This window comes from Lepidochelys kempii, chromosome 14 (assembly GCF_965140285.1).
Source record: "Lepidochelys kempii isolate rLepKem1 chromosome 14, rLepKem1.hap1, whole genome shotgun sequence".
In the NCBI taxonomy this organism is placed as follows: domain Eukaryota; kingdom Metazoa; phylum Chordata; order Testudines; family Cheloniidae; genus Lepidochelys; species Lepidochelys kempii.
This window is the reverse complement of record NC_136393.1, coordinates 29,498,219-29,517,129: the sequence shown is the minus strand read 5'-3', so window position 1 is coordinate 29,517,129 and position 18,911 is coordinate 29,498,219. Positions and strand designations below refer to the sequence as shown.

General features: G+C 48.2%; 1 protein-coding gene across 1 annotated transcript in view; it reads left to right on the top strand.

Annotated features, from left to right (window-relative positions):
- Positions 1-18,710, top strand: part of LOC140898105 (uncharacterized) — a 59,174-nt gene extending 40,464 nt beyond the window's left edge. The window contains 3 exon segments of the mRNA XM_078848693.1: positions 10,500-10,647; positions 15,566-15,679; positions 15,993-18,710. Of these exon segments, the coding sequence (XP_078704819.1) occupies positions 10,500-10,647; positions 15,566-15,679; positions 15,993-16,939 (1,209 nt within the window). The 3' untranslated portion in view covers positions 16,940-18,710.
- The last annotated feature ends 201 nt before the right edge of the window (positions 18,711-18,911 follow it).

Below are 18,911 nucleotides of genomic sequence, written 5' to 3'. Positions count from 1 at the left end.
ACCTACCCACAGACCCACTCCCTGCAGAACTCACCAGCCCCCTGCTGGCAGCATCACTCCAGCAGGCTGCCTTATTCTCTCTCCTGCTCAGCCAGCCCCACCCCTTATCAGACCAGCATGGGAAATTTTGACATTTTTTTTAGCACACAGCTGGGCCACAGCTCTGTGCTAATTGGGCTGCTGATTGAGAACTGCTGCTATAGCAGAACAGGTTTACCTGGACTCTGGGAACCACCAACAATGAGGGAGGAAGTTGGGGACCCATGAACTGAGAGTTGAAGGCTGGGAAGGCAGAACAAACTGCATCAGCCATTCAGGGTCCAATTGTTTGGGACTAAGACTTATGCACCATGAGGTAAATGGTGGTGAAAGGTGTTAAACTGTAAATATTTGTCCTAGTTTAACCTGGCCCTTCCCTGGCCCCCCCAATAAAGTTAAGACCATAAGAATGGCCATACTGGGTCAGACCAAAGGTCCTTGTAGCCCAGTATCCTCTCTTTCGACAGTGGCCAATGCCAGGTGTGGGAATGAACAGAACAGGTAATCATCAAGTGATCCACTCCCTATCTCCCATTCCCAGCTTCTGGCAAACAGAGGTTAGAAACACCATCCCTGCCCATCCTGGCTAATAGCCATTGATGGACCTATCTGTGATGGGTTGGGTCACAGAAGACGCCCTGGGACTGCCACCTGATGTGCTGAGACTACCTCTGAACCAGTTTTCCCTGACAGCTTGGGACTTCAGTACCCTGTCTTGTTGAGGCAGACACGCTAGCCTGCTACAAACACAGATCCAGGTCTGAACCATGTCCCCCACAAGCTGCAGACTTAACCGAAAACAGCTTAAGAAGCGCTCCTGTCACTAGCACCCAGATACCCAGTTCCCAATGGGATCCAAACCCTAAATAAATCCATTTTACTCTGTAGAAAGCGTATACAGGGTAAACTCATAGATTGTCCGCCCTCTATAACACTGACAGAGAGATATGCACAGCTGTTTGCTCCCCCAGGAATTAATTACTTACTCTGAGTCAATTAATAAGCAAAAAGCGATTTTATTAAGTATAAAAAGTCAGATTTAAGTGGTCCCAAGTAATAACAGACAGAACAAAGTAAATTACCAAGAAAAATAAAAGAAAAACACGCAAGTCTAAGCCTAATACAGTAAGAAACTGATTACAGATAAATCTCACCCTCAGAGATGTTCCAGTAAGCTTCTTTCACAGACTAGACTCCTTTCTAGTCTGGGCCCAATCCTTTTCCCTAGTACAGTCCTTGTTCCAGCTCAGGTGGTAGCTAGGGGATTTCTCATGATTGCAGCCCACTTTGTTCTGTTCCACCCCCTTTTATAGCTTTGGCACAAGGTTGGAATCTTTTGTCTCTCTGGGTCCCCACATAGAATCATAGAATCATAGAATATCAGGGTTGGAAGGGACCCCAGAAGGTCATCTAGTCCAACCCCCTGCTCAAAGCAGGACCAATTCCCAGTTAAATTATCATCTCTTTCTAAATGGAAAAGCACCAGATTTAAGATGGACTTCAGTACCAGGTGACATGGTCACATGTCCTGTGAGACCCCAAGCCTTCATTCTTCCCAGCTTGACTCACAGGAAGGCTTGCAAGTAAACAGAGTCATCTACAGTCAATTGTCCTAGTCGATGGAAGCCATCAAGATTCTAAACCACTATTAATGGCCCACACTTTGCATAAGTACAATAGGACCCCAGAGTTATATTTCATATTTCTAGTTTTAGACACAAGAATGATACATTCATACAAATAGGATGACCACACTCAGTATATTATAAGCTTTATAATGATACCTTATAAGAGACCTTTTGCATGAAGCATATTCCAGTTACATTATATTCACACTTATTAGCATATTTTCATAAAATGAAGTGCAATGTCACACTATCCTCCATGAATTTATCTAGTTCTTTTTTGAATTTTATTTGTTTTAAATCTCTGTGCTTGCAAATAGGAACAGATTTGCCTGGCAAAGGCACCCGAGTGATTAGAGGTTTCTAGATTACTGGGTGGGAGCTTGAGACAAAATTGAAGAGAATCCCCTGAAATAAGGACCTGTCCCCTGCTGGTGCCTTGGCAGAAGGGTTACACACCTATCTACAATGTGTAGGGAAAAAAACCTGTGTGATCATGAGGGATTTCAGTTTGAGTGACATATTCTGTAGGTCCCATGCTTTCAGTACTAAAACACAGTGTTTAATTCGTAATGAAAGAGGTGCCAGGGCTCAGGCAATATTTTTACATTAATAAGTGATGCAGCAAACCCAGAGGTGCTGGAGCTATGAATTGCCACCAGAGGTGCCAAGGCTCAGCCCTGGCAAAAATTGAGCACTGCTAAATCCCTGGGAATTTCTAAATGTAATAGATGGCAATTTCCTAAGCAAAATAGTGTTGTAATCAACATAGGGGATTTTTTTATCAGACCTTGTCTTAACTGATAAAGAGAAACTGATCACAGAACTAAAAGTCAATGGAAACTTAGGCACCAGTGATCATGGCTTGATCACATTTATAACAAGGAAGTAGAATAAAGTCCAGACCAGTGAGATCTATACTTGGTAGTTTAATAGGGCCAATTTTGCAAAGCTGAAAACAATTATGATCCAGATCAGCTGGGAGGAAGAATGTAATCAGAAAAATTTGAATGATATTTGCAGATCATTTAAAAACATCTTACTAGGTGTCCAAAAAGCCACAATCGTACAATCAAGGCAGAAGGCCACACTGGTTAAAAAACAACTTGGTTTAATGCGGAAGTGAAGGCCGCTGCAAAAAATTATATATATATATTTATATATATATAAATAAAACAAATGGAGAAAAGGGGAAGTTGATAGTCATACATATAAAGCAGAAGTTAGGAATTCTAAAAAAATTAAAAAAGGAAGCCAAGGGACATAAGGAGAAATCTAGAGTCATTAGAGTCAAGAAGGAGCTTTTAAAAAAAATATTAGAAACAAAAAGAATCATGAGAAAGGTATTGGTGCATTAGTAGATGGAAATGGCAGAATTATCAATAATAATGCAGAAAAAGCAGATATGTTCAATAAATATTTCTGTTCTGTATTTGAGGAAAAAAACGTCATCATATGGTGGTGACAACACATTTTTCATTCCACTAGTATTTCTGGAGGACGTTAAACAGAAGCTACTAAAGTGATACATTTTTAAATCAGCAGGTCCAGGTAACTTGCACCCAAGAGTTTTAGAAGAGACGGCTGAGAAGCTTGCTGGACTTTTAATGCTGATTTTTCAATAAGCCTTGGAGCACTGGGAAAGTTCCAGAAGCCTGGCAGACAGCCAAGGTTGCAACAATTTTTAAACAGGATAAACAGGATGACCTGGGTAATTATAGATCTGTCATTCTAACTATGATCCTGGGCAAGATAATGGAGCAGCTGATAAGAGACTCAGTTAATAAAGATCTAAAGGAGGGTAATGTAATTAATGCAAATCAACGTGAGTTTATGGTAAATAAATCCTGTCAGACTAACGTGATATCTTTTTGTGATGAGATTACAAGTTTGGTTGGTCAACATAAGAGCAGCCATACTGGGTCAGACCAAAGGTCCATCTAGCCCAGTGTCCTGTCTTCTGACAGTGGCCAATGCCAGGTGCCCCAGAGGGAATGAACAGAACAGGTAATCATCAAGTGATCCATCCCGTCACCCATTCCCAGCTTCTGGCAAACAGTAATAGGTAATAGTGTTGACACAATATACTTAGAAATCCAAAATGGTATCAAATCATTCTTTGGGAGAAGTAGCACCCAATCAATGTTTGCAAATGAAGGCCTCTATCTAGAAATAATTTAAACAAACATTTAATTTGATGTAATACAAGTATTCCTATTCATACCAATGCTGTGTGTTTCTAGGTAGTCAAATACATATATCCTGTGTCGCCAACTCTCATTATTTTATCATGGCAATGGCAATGTTTGGTATTTATCTGAAGGCACAAGCTTCTGGAATCAAGGGATTGATTGATAATTGTCTAGATGGCAGCCAGTATCAAGTGGAGTGCCCCAAGGGTCAGTCCTGGGGCCGGTTTTGTTCAATATCTTCATGAATCTTCATAAATGATCTGGAAGATGGTGTGGATTGCACTCTCAGCAAATTTGCGGATGATACTAAACTGGGAGGAGTGGTAGATACGGTGGCAGGTAGGGATAGGATACAGAGGGACCTAGACAAATTGGAGGATTGGGACAAAAGAAATCTGATGAGGTTCAACAAGGATAAGTGCAGGGTCCTTCACTTAGGACGGAAGAATCCAATGCACCACTACAGACTAGGGACCGAATGGCTAGGCAGCAGTTCTGCGGAAAAGGACCTGGGGTGACAGTGGACGAGAAGCTGGATATGAGTCAACAGTGTGCCCTTGTTGCCAAGAAGGCCAATGGCATTTTGGGATGTATAAGTAGGGGCATAGCCAGCAGATCAAGGGACGTGATCATTCCCCTCTATTTGACATTGGTGAGGCCTCATCTGGAGTACTGTGTCCAGTTTTGGGCCCCACACTACAAGAAGGATGTGGAAAAATTGGAGAGAGTCCAGCGAAGGGCAACAAAAATGATTAGGGGTCTGGAACACATGACTTATGAGGACAGGCTGAGGGAACTGGGATTGTTTAGTCTGCAGAAGAGAAGAATGAGGGGGGATTTGATAGCTGCTTTCAACTACCTGAGAGGTGGTTCCAAAGAGGATGGTTCTAGACTATTCTCAGTGGTAGAAGATGGCAGAACAAGAAGTAATGGTCTCAAGTTGCAGTGGGGGAGGTTTAGGTTGGATATTAGGAAAAACTTTTTCACTAGGAGGGTGGTGAAACACTGGAATGCGTTACCTAGGGAGGTGGTAGAATCTCCTTCCTTAGAAGTTTTTAAGGTCAGGCTTGACAAAGCCCTGGCTGGGATGATTTAGTTGGGGATGGGTCCTGCTTTGAGCAGGGGGTTGGACTAGATGACCTCCTGAGGTCCCTTCCAACCCTGATATTCTATGATTCTATGATAATTGCAGCTTTCATTAAAAGGACTCTAGCCTTCCTGGTTAAGGAAAAAAGCTGGAAAATATTAAGCTAATATACCCTATAAACACAAAAACACAAACAAATAGAACCCAAATGTATTTATTTTTTAAAATATCATACTTTTAATGCATGACTGATGATTTTTGAATTCTTGGGGCTGTCTAATACTATAAATAAGTTTAGTAAAAATACTATAGAATGTGGCCTTTCAGAAGGATTTCACAGAAGAAAGTGCAGTACTCCTCATGAAAATTTGGGAAGTCATTTCTATGCACAAGTGGTGATGTGTCAAAGATAGAGGCACTAGATAGAAGGGCAAAACAGCAATTGCAGAAATCAGTGCTCATTGGTGCATCAAATTAAACTGCAGATGTTTTGAGAGCAGTCTGAGAAATCTATACGTCTTAATAACATTTGATCACAAAGAATACATTTGTGCAACAGGATAAAAATACTGCAAATTTAGAAATAAATCTGGTATGGAAATTTTATGTTGGGCCATGAATGCTCACAAAATTTGGGTTGGGGTTCAGGAGGGATTGAGGGGTCTTGGGTGGGGCCAGAAAAGAGGAGTTCAGGGTGCGGGAGGGGGCCCCAGGCTGGGGCAGAGGGTTGGAGTATGGGGGGTGTGAGGGCTTCGGCTGGGGCTGCAGGTTCTGGGGCGGGGCTGGGGATGAGGTGTTTGGGGTGGAGGAGGGTGCTCCAGGCTGGGACTGAGGGGTTCAGAGGGCAGGAGGGGGACCAGGGCTGGGTCAGAGGCATGGTGGAGATCAGGGGTGCAGGCTCTGGGTAGCACTTACCTCAAGCAGCTCCTGGAAGCAGCGGTATGTCCCCCCTCCGGCTTTGGCATGGCCAGGCGGCTCTGCGCGCGGCCCCATCCTCAGGCACCGCCCCTGCAGCTCCCATTTGCTGCAGTTTCCAGCCAATGGGAGCTGCAGGGTTGGCACCTGCGGACAGGGCAGCACACGGAGCGCCCCAGCTGGCCCTAAACATAGGAGCCAGAGGGGAAACATGCTGCTGCTTCCAGGAGCTGCGGTGCACAGAGCAGCCTCTGACCCCACTCCCCGGCTGGAGCGTGAAAGCGGGGCAAGCCCCAGACCCCACTCCCCAGCAGGATCCTATAGGCCAAAGTTTCTCAACTTTTCAGGTTGGCGACCGCTTATTCAAAATAAAAAATGTTTACAACCCTCCTCCCTCTTACACGTACTACAAGAACAAAAGCGTATCCATGATAACTATGATAAACCTGTAGAATTTGTGTGTGTTGTGAGAGGTCAATAGAGAATACATAGCCCAAGCAGTAGACACTCATGCTTTATAATACAGGGATCCTGCTTCAATCCCTGCTGACAACCTGACCAGAAAAATACCCAACCCACAAACAAAACAAACACCCTCAAGATCCTTTCGAGATGACCCCTAATCAGCCCAACTCTCATTCAGTTCAAAAGCTCAGCACAATGGGGCCCTGATACTGCTGGGCTATTTGGACACTACCGCAGTGTAAAGGATAACAGTAATGAATAACAATGAGCCTCATTTCCCCCTTTTTTAATTTCTCATCATCACTCCTCCTGACTTGCCCCAAAATTTGTTGGACTGGATCCTCAGCTGGTGTAAATTGCTGTAGATCCATTAAAGCCAACACTCGCAGATCTTGCTATATCTTGACTTTGTATATCACATATATCTCGACTTTAGCAAAGCTTTTGATACGGTCTTCCACAGTATCCTTGCCAGCAAGTTAAAAAAGTATGGATTGGATGAACGGACTATAAGGTGGATAGAAAGCTGGCTAGATTTTCGGGTTCAACAGGTAGTGATCAATGGCTCAATGTCTAGTTGGCAGCCAGTATCAAGTGGAGTGCCCCAAGGGTCGGTCCTGGGGCCGGTTTTGTTCAACATCTTTATTAATGATCTGGATGATGGGATGGATTGCACCCTCAGCAAGTTCGCAAATGACACTAAACTGCGGGGAGAAGTAGATACACTGGAGGGTAGGGATAGGGTCCAGAGTGACCTAGACAAATTGGAGGATTGAGCCAAAAGAAATCTGATGAGGTTCAACAAGGACAAGTGCAGAGTCCTGCAATTAGGACGGAACAATCCCATACACTGTTACAGGCTGGGAACTGACTGGCTAAGCAGCAGTTCTGTAGAAAAGGACCTGGGGATTAAAGTGGATGAGAAACTGGATATGAGTCAACAGTATGCTCTTGTTGCCAAGAAGCCTAACAGCATATTGAGTTGCATTAGTAGAAGCATTGCCAGCAAATAAAGGGAAGTGATTGTTCCCCTCTATTCGGCACTGATGAGGCCTCATCTGGAGTACTATGTCCAGTTTTGGGCCCCCACTACGGAAAGGATTTGGACAAATTTGGAGAGAGTCCAGCAGAGGGCAACGAAAATGATCAGGGGGCTGGGGCACATGATTTACAAGGAGAGGCTGAGGGAACTGGGCTTGTTTAGTCTGTAGAAGAGAAGAGTGAGGGGGAATTTGATAGCAGCCTTCAACTACCTGAAGGGGGTTCCAAAGAGGATGGTGCTTGGCTATTCTCAGTGGTGGCAGAAGACAGAACAAGAAGCAATGGTCTCAAGTTGCAGTGGGGGAGGACTAGGGTTAGATATTAGGAAACACTATTTCACTAGGAGGGAGGTGAAGCACTGGAATGGGTTACCGAGGGAGGTAGTGGAATCTCCATCCTTAGAGGTCTTTAAGGCCCGGCTTGACAAAGCCCTGGCTGGGATGATTTAGTTGGTGCTGGTCCTGCTTTGAGCAGGGGTTGGACTAGATGACCTCCCAAGGTCTCTTCCAACCCTAATCTTCTATGATTCCTGTGTACTATAAACTGGTGTCTCCCCATGTGAATCAATGAGGGCAGATCCCCACCTGGTGTAAATTGATGTTGCTACACTGGAGCCAATGAGGTCAGATTCCCAACTGGTGTACATTAGCCACTCTTCATAGGAGCCAATGGCTCAGAACTCGAGGGTATATAAAGCTGTGTCACTCCATTGAGTCAGAGGCACTAGATCCCAGATAGTGTAAACAGACCATCACTCCAGTGGACTTGGCAGAGCTGGGCGGATTTACACCAGATGGATATCTGGCCATTTGGTTTGTAATCAGCCCCTGCAGCAGAGATCTAAAACAAAGCCATTTTGTCCATTACACCCCAGCTCTGGGGCCAGTTCAATTTCATATATACTATAGTGCAAGAAACTGCTACCTGTAGGCATTTGCTACATCAGGTAGCAGTGTACTACAATAGCAGTTTCTTACAATCTAATGTATCAGTAACTGCTACCCTACAAGGAGCAGTTTACTACACTACACCGGCAGCTCCCAGGGCTGTCTCCGCCTCCTTAACAGCCCTCCCGGCCTTGGCCCATCACTTCTCAACCACCCTCCATGACAGCCTGGGTGAGTCCATCCCCAGCTGCTGTGAGAGCACCCCTCCAAGCCAGTTCCCTGCCTGGCACCCCCGTTCTCCTCAGGGGCAGCCTAGACATGCAGCAGTGTCTCCCCTCCCCCGACACAGCAGGTGGGGATGAGGAGACTCCAGGAGATTGAGGGGGTAACTTTAGGGCTGTAGATTGTTCCCTCTGGGACCACAATGTAAATAGCTGCAGGGCTGGTGGGTCCCGGTCCTGCAGCAGGGGCAGATCGGCAGAGGCCCTGGGTGTTTTTCACCTTCCTCTGCAGCATGGGGCACGGGGCACTTGCTGGAGGATTCGCTGCACCTTGAAGTCTTTAGACCATGATTTGAGGACTTCAGTAGCTCAGACCTAGGTCAGGGGTTTGTTACAGGATGGGTGGGTGAGATTCGGTGGCCTGCGTTGTGCAGGAGGTCAGACTAGACGATCATAATGGTCCCTTCTGACCTTAAAGTCTATGATTCCTCTGGGGCTCGGTTAGCCTCTGTCTGGTTCATTTGCGCTGGAGGTTTCTGTCTGTCTAGGCAGGAGAGAAGGAATCTGGCTTTATCCATCTTTAATTGACCTACGCCAGGAGAACCAGGGAGGGGTTTTTAGTAGCTGTGGCCACCAGAGGGCCCTGGCTGCTGCTAAGGGAGGGCTGGTGGCTCTCTATGCTTCTCTCTGCCCGCCATTTCCGGGGCTGAACTTCCCGGGTCAGACGCTGCCGCCGCCTCCATCGTGAGCCGGGAGCCCGGGCTGAGCCGCTGCCGCTGCCCAGCGGGGTGTGTGCGGGGAGAGCCCTTCCCCAGCGCCCCTCGGGGCCCAGCCGGGGGGACTTTCTCCGGGGGCTGGAACCAGCCCCGGGCTCTGCCGACACCAGCCCCTGAGCCGGAGCCTGCAGGTGAGGGGAGAGACCCGGGGGAAGGGCCGGGGCCGGGGGGGAAAGTGACTCTGCACCAACGGCCCCTCCTCGCCCCAGCTCTGCTCCCGGGGGGGCGGGGGTCTGCGAGTCCCAGAGCTGCTGCTCTCCCTGACCCCCCCGGCTCTGCCCCCCTGAGCGCCTGCAGGAGCCGAGCCGAGCCAGCGCCGGGAGAGCGACCGGCCTGGGCCGGGCCAGGGACCGAGTCTCCCAGCCCGAGAGGAGAGGAGGGGAGGGAGATGGGGGGAGAGTCCGGCAAGGGCAGCAGGAGCAATAGGGGGGAGGGAGGCTCCCAGCCTTGCCCAGCTCCATTCACCGCAGACGCAGCACCCCGGGCAGACTGACTTTCCTGAGACAAGGTGAGGAGCAGGAAGAGGAAAAACAAGTTCTTGCCTTTGCCTAGTCCCTGCACTGCTGGGGAATGTGCTGCCCTGGGGACAGTGTCAGGGGGATCCCCAAAGTAGCTCTTTCGATTCTGAAATTGTGGGGGCCAAGAGCAATCAAGAGATCTTCTTAGTAACTTCCTGTGCCCAGATACACAAAGGGGCTGGGGTGTTGCAACGCTGAGCATCATAAAGGCCTCCTGGCATGTAGCCAGTCACTGGAGTAACAATGGAATGCACACAACTGAGTGAGGTGCCCACGCTCCCTGTACAGTGACTGGGCAGAGATAGGGGCCTAGGAGTGGGATCCACAAAGGCCCCTATGCTAGGTGAGCAGCTGCTTGAGCTAGCCCATGGAGATGCTGATGACAGGGATGTATCCAAAGCCCAGCTCTCTCTCAGAGATAGGGTTCAGACTGCAGGGCGGCACCTATCCCTGTTCGGGAACTACAGGTGGGATATCCTCTTCAGGAGGCTGGTAGGTCAGGTGCCTATTGTGGTTCTTGTGAGGCACTTAGGCAGCTGTTGAAATCCACACACAATAGACTCAAGCAACTCCCCAGCGCTGCAGAGTGTGGAGCTGCAGGGAAAGAGCCTGGTGGGAATCAGGGTGTGAAATGCATTGAAGCACCTTTGGAAATGGCCCCAATTTCCCTTCTCGCCCTGACAGGCTGCGGAATAGGTCCCAGTCCAGGTTATCCCACATTCCTGAGTAACAGGGAAGGGACATGGCTGCAGTGGAGCTGGTGACCTTTGAGGAGGTGGCTGTGTATTTCACCAAGGGGGAATGGGCTCTGCTGGACCCGGGTCAGAGAGCCCTCTACAGGGACGTCATACAGGAGAATTATGAGACCGTGACCTCGCTGGGTAAGGATTCGTGCCTCCTCGGGCATTCAAAATTGGTGTGTATGTGTGTCTCAGAAGCATTGGTGTCAGATTCTGTGCAGGGTTCTTCATGGGTCCCTCAGATCTCAGGGGGATCTGCCCCGATAGTCCCAAGCTCCTGTCTGTGAAAGACTGTGACCTCCACACACACCCTGTTAGGAGAGGAAATTCAGGGACATAACAATCATGCTACTCTTCCCACAACTGAGGTTTTCAAGAGGGACAGGTTCCCTGTATCCCTCCCCCCCTTCCTAGGGGATGTTCTGTCCTTTGGTGCCTCTGACCCCTCTGCCGTCTGACAGATGAACACGAGTCTCATGCCTCAGCCCTGCCTAACTCCCCAGCAGCCAGATTTTCAAATGTGCTTTCTCTCTGTCTTGCCTGTGGTCTGCCCCAGCCAGCTGTGTTAGCGGGAGGCCCCGGATGTTCTCGATTCTCTTCCACCAGCCAGGAGGGGCATGGACCAGAGTCACGGGGCTGGGTCCAGTTGCTGCTAATGCCTACAGGGCCACCTCCTATGCCAGCATGCTGAATTCGTGGAAGGAGGGTGCTGTTCTTGGTGTTTTTTCTTGGACATGCCTGAGCCTTCTGAAATGATGGTTCCTTGCAGGGAGAAGGGCTGGGTTCTGGGGCAGAATGAGGGTGGAGGATGTGATTCATGGTCTGAATGTATTCTGTGGGGTAGCTCTCTACATTAGAAGAGAGGGGAAAGTTGGGTTTTGGTTCAGGATGCTGTGTGGGCAGAGCGGGTCTCCTAGATGGTGGGGGAACGTCTTCAGCCCCTCTCTGGGCCTTTGCAATCCTGCCCTTCTCTGAGGCTTCTCAAAGAGCCTTGTCCCCTGCTCCTGGATTAGGCGACTTTGCCAGTGGCTGGTGGGGGAACCCAGGCTGCCCACTACTCCAGGTGGCAACCCAGGGACCCTATAAACAGCAACTACATACTACTGGGGGAGGGATAGCTCAGTGGTTTGGGCATTGGACTGCTAAGCCCAGGGTTGTGAGTTCAATCCTTGAGGGGGCTGTTTAGGGATCTGGGGCAAAAATTGGGGATTGGTCCTGCTTTGAGCAGGGGGTTGGACTAGATGACCTCCTGAGGTCCCTTCCAACCCTGATATTCTATGATTCTATGCTCCCTGTTTTCCCTGGGCCTTTGCCCACCTGGGCCCTTTACCTCCCTAATTACAGTCTCAGTCTCTCTCTCTAGTTCCAGTAAATGCAACCTGTCAAGGTCCTCTGGCCAGAGCAGAGCCCCTGTCTTCACCCATCTGGTCCCAGCCAGGTACTGCCCCACTCAGCCCCTGCAGCTCCTTTTATCTGAGCCTGGTGGGCTCTGACTGGCTGCTTCTCTGTGGCCTCTATAGGCAGGCCTGGAGGACCCACCTTTGCTGGTCCTTTCCTGGGGTGGGGTGTGGTAGGACTATGGAGCCTCTAGCAGGGGGCCTGGAAGGGTCTGGTGCACCCATCACAGAGACAATCTTCACTCCAAAGAGCTCACAGTCTTAAATAATGACTTCCTGTTCTGCTTTTGTTGGGGAGGGACATGGGTGTGTGGGGAGGCGGGAGTTGGTGGTGATTTTCTAGACAGTTAATGCATGGCTGTGATGCTTCCAAGTCAAAGCAAGTAGAAATATTGGAAACAAATGGTTCCATAGAAAATCAAATCAAAACGTGCCTTCTAGAGCCGGGACTTAATTAATTAACACGATTCTCTCCTGTCCAGTAAAGTACAGCTCACCCAAAGTCCTTGCAGCACTTTACAGCCAGGCAGGCTGTGATCCTTTTCTCATAAGACAAGTGCGTGACAGTTTGCCTCCTAGCTGAAGGATTCAGAGCATCTCTGTGCACTCCAAGATAAGCCATATCAGTCTGTTGTCTTTAGTCATAAACAGGACACTCCCTGCTGTTTTTTCTACCTGTGGATTTCCCCTCTCGTAGACTTCACAATTGCTCCATTTCACACCTGGCTCAGTACGCGAACAGCCATATGGTGTGAGGCATATGATACATAAATGGCCAGACAGGGAGATCGGTGACAGTTAGCTTCTGTCTGAAAGGAACATTTCTGAGGTATGTCTCCTCCCTGGTGACCTGCCTTAACTCCAAGACTCTACAAACATAACTTTTCAATAAAGATATGTAATTTCTGTGATATTATCCATAGACACGTTTCATGCTGATGATGACCAGTAGCCTACTGGCCTTTGGTAGAGCCCTCATACACCTATCTGCCAGTGAACTGTTATGCAGATCTCTGCCCCTGGGGATTCTTGTACAATCCTGTGCACCCTGTGTGTCCTCACGAGTTGGTATTGAGAGGTCCCTTAGTCTCACCCTCCGTGTTCCTGGGGCCCTGCAACAGCTAGCGCAGGGATGGAGAAAGCTAGTGATGGATTACACACGAGCAGGGAGAGACGCTTCAGAAGCAGGAATTCATGTAAACCTTACGCCACTATGGCTGGTTTAGGAAACAGATTTTTAATTACCACAGCACCTGCCCTCTCCAATGGGCATCAGGGCCGATTGTGCCATAATGGTACTTATATGGGTCCCCGTTACCACCGTGTCTGAGCATCTCGCAGTATTTAACATATCCCTTTGCCCCTGTGGAAGAGGGAGCTGCTATTACATGTGTTATATGCATAGGGGACTGAGGCACAGATAGTCTAGTCTAGACGCTCACATGGTCACCCAGGAAGTCTGGCAGAGCAAGAAACTGAACCAGATCTCCTGAGTTTGAGGCCAAATCCCTAACGACCCCCTTCCTGTCACTCTGGGAACCGATATTCACACAGGAAGAGACAGCCCCTGCTCCCAAGTGACTTCCATCTAAAAAGAGAAGACAGATGGAGAGTCGGTGTCTTTCTCCATTTCACAGAGGGAGAGTGGGGACCAGAGGGATTAAGACTGGAAATTTGTAAGGGGCCTAGACACTGCAGTCAGTGCAGTTGGATGTTTAACTCTCTTGGGTCCCTTTGAAAGCCACAGCCTTTATGAATTAGATGCTCTCATGTCTTGTAGAGTGATGCTCACTCAAAATCCTTTCAGCATCCCACAGCCCGGCTGGCTGTGACCTGTGTTCTCTGTAAGCTGTGCACTTGCGCAGCCGCCCAGGAGAGATTCAAACGCTGCCCAGCTGATTTGCAGAGCATGCACACCCAGCAGCATATGTTCAGGTGCCCCTCCTCCATGTTGCTCTGTCCTGCAACTGCTCTTGGGATCCTCCTGTTGGCTGTGTGGGGGGTAGGAGGGAAGGAGGGTGCTGGTTTTTGGGTGTTCCCCTGCCCCTGTACCCCATCTCTGCAGAGCAGGGAAGAAGGGACACAGCCTGGCTCAGCCTGCACTGTTTCTGAGATTTCCCCAGCAACTAGCTCAGACAGTTTCTGTGTCTGTCTCACACACTCACAGTCTCTCTCTCTCTTTCACACTCACCTCCCGACACATATTGTATTATTGTTGTTACTTCTTGATACTTCCTGCAATGCACATATATTCTCTGTAATTTTATTCTTTCAAAGTGTGTTATTTTAGGGTTTTGACTGGTCTATGCATTTCATAATTTTTATCTCTCTCTTACACTTAAATTTAATTATTCGAGTAGTGAGTTCTAAAATGCCTAACCTGCCCTGGCTGGAGTAATTATCCCTATGGTAACTTTTAAAAATATATATATTCTATCTAGGATTTTTGTTTCTATTGGTGACGCACATCCGCGCATATCTTGGTGCACATGACAAAATTTATTCTGCACATGGATGGAAAAAATTAGAGGGAACGTTGGCTGTGACCCTCTTTCCTTAGGACAAACACGCGGTTAGCTTGGCTCCTTGGTGAAGGATCCTGTGTGTTTCCTTGTGCCCCCAGATATATGCTAACCATTCTGTGTCTTTGCCCATAAACAGGCCACCCCTCTGCTCTCTCCTAGATTGTGCAGCCTTTCAACTGGCACCTGGCTCAGTCTGCAGATAGGCCTCCATTGCAAGGCAGACAATGCATGTATAACCACAGAGGGAGATAAGTGTCCGTAACCTCCTGCCTGAAAGGAGCCTGTCCAAGACATGTCACCTCCTGGTGACCTGCCCTAACTCCAAGACCGTAAATTACACATAGTTGTCAGTATAGACACACAACTTCTTAAATACTATCCGCACATACATCTCACAAGGGTTACAGTGACTAGTGGGTAACTGGTTTTCAGTGGAGACCTCACCTGCTGCCCTCTGATGAGCAATTATGCAGATTTCTGACCCAGAATATCCCTGTAAAACCCTAGGTATACTCTGTGCCCTCTGCCAGTTGACACCAAGCGGTCACTGGGTCACATCAGCAAGTCAAGGTGTAAATCTACAGCACCTTACCGTGCTCTAAATAGGTGTGCAGACCCTGCTTCTGCACACTAAGTGACTGAGAGCAGTACCTCAAAGCACACTACAGAACTTTCAGTGCATGATAGCAGGGTCCACACAGATAGTTAGTGCACAACAGCTGATGTGCTTCTGTCACACTCTGCCTTACTGACCAGGTAGACAAGCCCCCTGTAAAATCTTCCTGTTCTAGCTTGTGTTCTGGAGGAATATGGGCATGTGTGTTGCAGGGGAAGGAGAAGGGAATAATTGGCAGCAACAGAGCCTTAGTAGTAGCCCTGATACCTAGAGAGGGTAGCAAATTTTCTTAGCTCCCCAAGGGAATAAGTAAGGCCCTTTCCCTAGGCAGAGTGGATGAACCTTTGCTCCAGACAGTGTCTCATGGTGTCCTTTACGATTTATAGCCCAGTCCCTTTAGGGTGGGCGTGGGGAGAGGAAGTTGCCCCTGTGGGTGGGCTACTCATATCCTGGATCTGGAAGTATAACAGCACTGACCTTAATGAACAAGATCAACACTTGTTTCCTTGCTCACCAAACAGGATGTCCAATTTCCAAACCTGATGTGATTTCCCGCCTGGAACTAGGGGAGGAGCCATGGGTCCCTGATCTCCAGGGTTACGAGGAAAGGGAGATCCCGAAAAGTGCCCATATGGGTAAGGAATTGACTGAACTGACTTAGAAACCAATTTCTGTATTCTTGTGACAGACATCACTCGTGGGTTTTCACCAATTGTATCTGGCCTTTTAGTCCCTCTCAACATCCATATTGTAATGGAATGAAGGCAGAATTGATCTCCTCTCTCTGCCTCTAGTCAGGAAAGGTTTGGGGAGGAGAGTCAGATACTGATATTTCCATCTCCCCACCACTTATTCTGGTTTGTTCCCCCCTTTCTCATTCCCTTCTCTGAGGTTCCCTTTCCCCCGGCACAGGGACTGACTCCTGTCTGGATTCTCTCTCTGTCCCAGCAGGTGAGGAGATGGTGAACAAGAATAAGGAGGAGAACCCTCAGCAGGAAGGTTCTGAACAACTGGAGCCACATGGGATGGCATTGGGAAGAGCAGAAGGAGATGTTTCCCAGAGACCTGAGTGGGGAGAAGCCCGTAAGAGTCAGCGCTGGTCAGAGAGACAGCAGGGAAACCACCAAAAGGAAAGACAGGATAAATCCATGCAGAATATCAGAGGAGTTGGAAAAATCAAAGACTCTGTTCAGCAGAGAGTCCCCCCAGGAGAGAGACCTCACATGTGCGGCAACTGTGGGAAAAGTTTTCCTTGGAAATCATTCCTTATTATTCACCAGAGAATCCACACAGGAGAAAAACCTTATAAGTGTCCTGACTGCGAGAAAAACTTCAGCCAGCGCTCAAACCTCACCAAACATCAGAGAGTCCACACAGGAGGGAAGCCTTACAAATGTCTCAAGTGTGGGAAAAGCTTCAGTTGTAGCTCAACCCTCACTGCACACCAGGTAATCCACATGGGAGAGAGACCCTATAAATGCCATGAGTGTGGAAAAAGCTTCAGTGATAGATCCACCTTCAGTACCCACCAGAGAATCCACACGGGAGAGAGACCCTATAAATGCCTGACCTGTGGGAAAAGTTTCAGGGATCGGTCAACCTTTAATAAACACCAGAGAATCCACACGGGAGAGAAACCACATAAATGCCCCAAGTGCGGGAAAAGTTTCCGTCAGCTCACGCAACTCGTTAGGCACCAGAGACTCGACACAGGAGAAAAACCCTACAAATGTCTGACCTGTGGGAAAAGCTTCCGGGATAGAGCCACCTGTAACGAACACCAGAGAATCCACACGGGAGAAAAACCCTATGAATGCCCCGAGTGCGGGAAAAACTTCCGGTACAGCTCAGCCTTTATTAGGCATCAGAGAATCCACAGAAGACGCAAACCCTAGTGTGTCCTGACTAGGGATAAGTGAAGTGAGTAACACCTTTGCTGATTCCCATGAACGTCAGCAACTCAGGCCAGGCCGGAGGGGCCATATACCGGGGACGTGGAATAGTTAAAGCAAGGAATGTAATCACCTTTCTGGGACAGAGGCATGCAGAGGAAAAGGCTGAGATAAGATTTCCACATTGTGATGGGAATTTGATTATTACTTCCTGAGAAGCTCTGAACATCCGCTGATCAGCTCCTACCCACGATCAGCCAATTCATTTAACAGTCTAGGAGTGCTCTTGGATTCATCACTGATGCTGAGCTCTCACGTAGCATCATCCACGAGTAATGCTTTCTGTAGTTCCTGGTTGGCAAGCAGACTCCAGTCCCTCCTAGTGGGCAAAGACCCAGCCTCAGTTATTTACACCTTCACCACTTCTTGCATGGAGTACCGCAATGCTACAGAACTGCACTTAGGAAACTCCAACTAGTACAGAAGCACTGCAGTGCATCTCCTCAGCTACACAAGCTACAGGGAGCCCATCACACCTGTCCTTGCTCCCAATAGTGGCTTCGCATAGAATATTGAATCAAGTCCAAGGTCTTAGTCCTTATCCGTGGAGCTCATTGTAGAGATCTAAAAGACTGCCTTAAGCTCTGGGATCGAGACTGGGGTCGAAAACTTCACCCCTCTGGACAACGGAACTCTCAACAATAAGGGTAAAGCTCGTGTGTTCATGACACAGGTCTCTCTTATTGGCTGGTCTGAGACTGTGGAATGAACTCTCCAAGCAGCTAAGGACCGTCTCAAACCTTACTGCCTTCCATGCCAAATGCCAGGCACGTTTCATTGACCTGCATTCTCTAACTTAAATGCACAATGCCATTTATATAGACAAAAAAAAAAAAAACCCCTCCACTGAGCACATACCTCATCCTGGAGAGAGGATAAGAGAACAAACAGCACATGAAAGATGTTAAGTTATGTGATTAATATGCTACTTGGAAAGTGCTCAGATATTACAGTGATTAATGCAGTTTTATAGCAGACCACCAGGTCTGCATTATAATTAAGGTTAAAGCAGCTTTCTATGTATAGTTTGACTCTTGTAAGTGGTCTAAAATCTGCACCATTACTTGGATTGCCATGAAATGTGGTGTGCCTTCTCAGGACATGGGGTGGGGTTACTGATCCAAATTTGGGGTCATTGAACAATCGGTTCCTGAGTTACACTCCCCAAAAGCAGTTTTTCTTAAGGTTCATGGATTCTACCAATTTTCTTTGCACAGAGCTAGGGATGAAACCAAGGAACTGTTTCTGGCACAAGAGTCTCAGTCACTCTAGGGCTACTCCCAGAGAATGCATGGACTGGACCACCCCTCTGGGGGAATAAAGCTGAAAACAGTATTAGTGAGTTTAGCTCTCAAGTTAGGTGTGCGCGTAACGCTCCCACACCAAATGGATCTCACTGTGCATGTGCTGTCTGAGAGGCCACGGGGGTTGGTAGCCAGCTGTAACGTTCAGCAGCTGTGTGGCTCTAGGCAAAATGTTCTGGTGATTGCTCCAGTGTAAATTCAAACCCAGCTGTTGGTAGAAATCTGTAGGGAAACATCAGAGGCATCTTGTGACAATCAGCCTCTATCAAAGAGGGTCTTTTATTTTATTTTGGGGAATTGTAATCTGAGTGCAGCGGGAGATTCAGAAGGCACTTATGCTATTTTTGAAAAGAAAATAAATTACACATGTCATTGCTGGGAGGGGAAGGAAGTATTAGGGGGTGGAAGAGTGAGGGGAATAGGGAGAAAGGGGTTAGGGGCTGCAGTAAGGGGAGGAGGGATAATTAGAAGATGGTAGGGGACAGTGTTCTGGGGGCTCAGGTCAGGGTGAGGGGATGGGGATTAGGGGGACTGGAAAGGGAGAGGTTGAACCCTGGGAAGGGTGAGGTGGAGGAGGGTGGCAGGGCAGGAGGCAGGGAATAGGGGTGGGG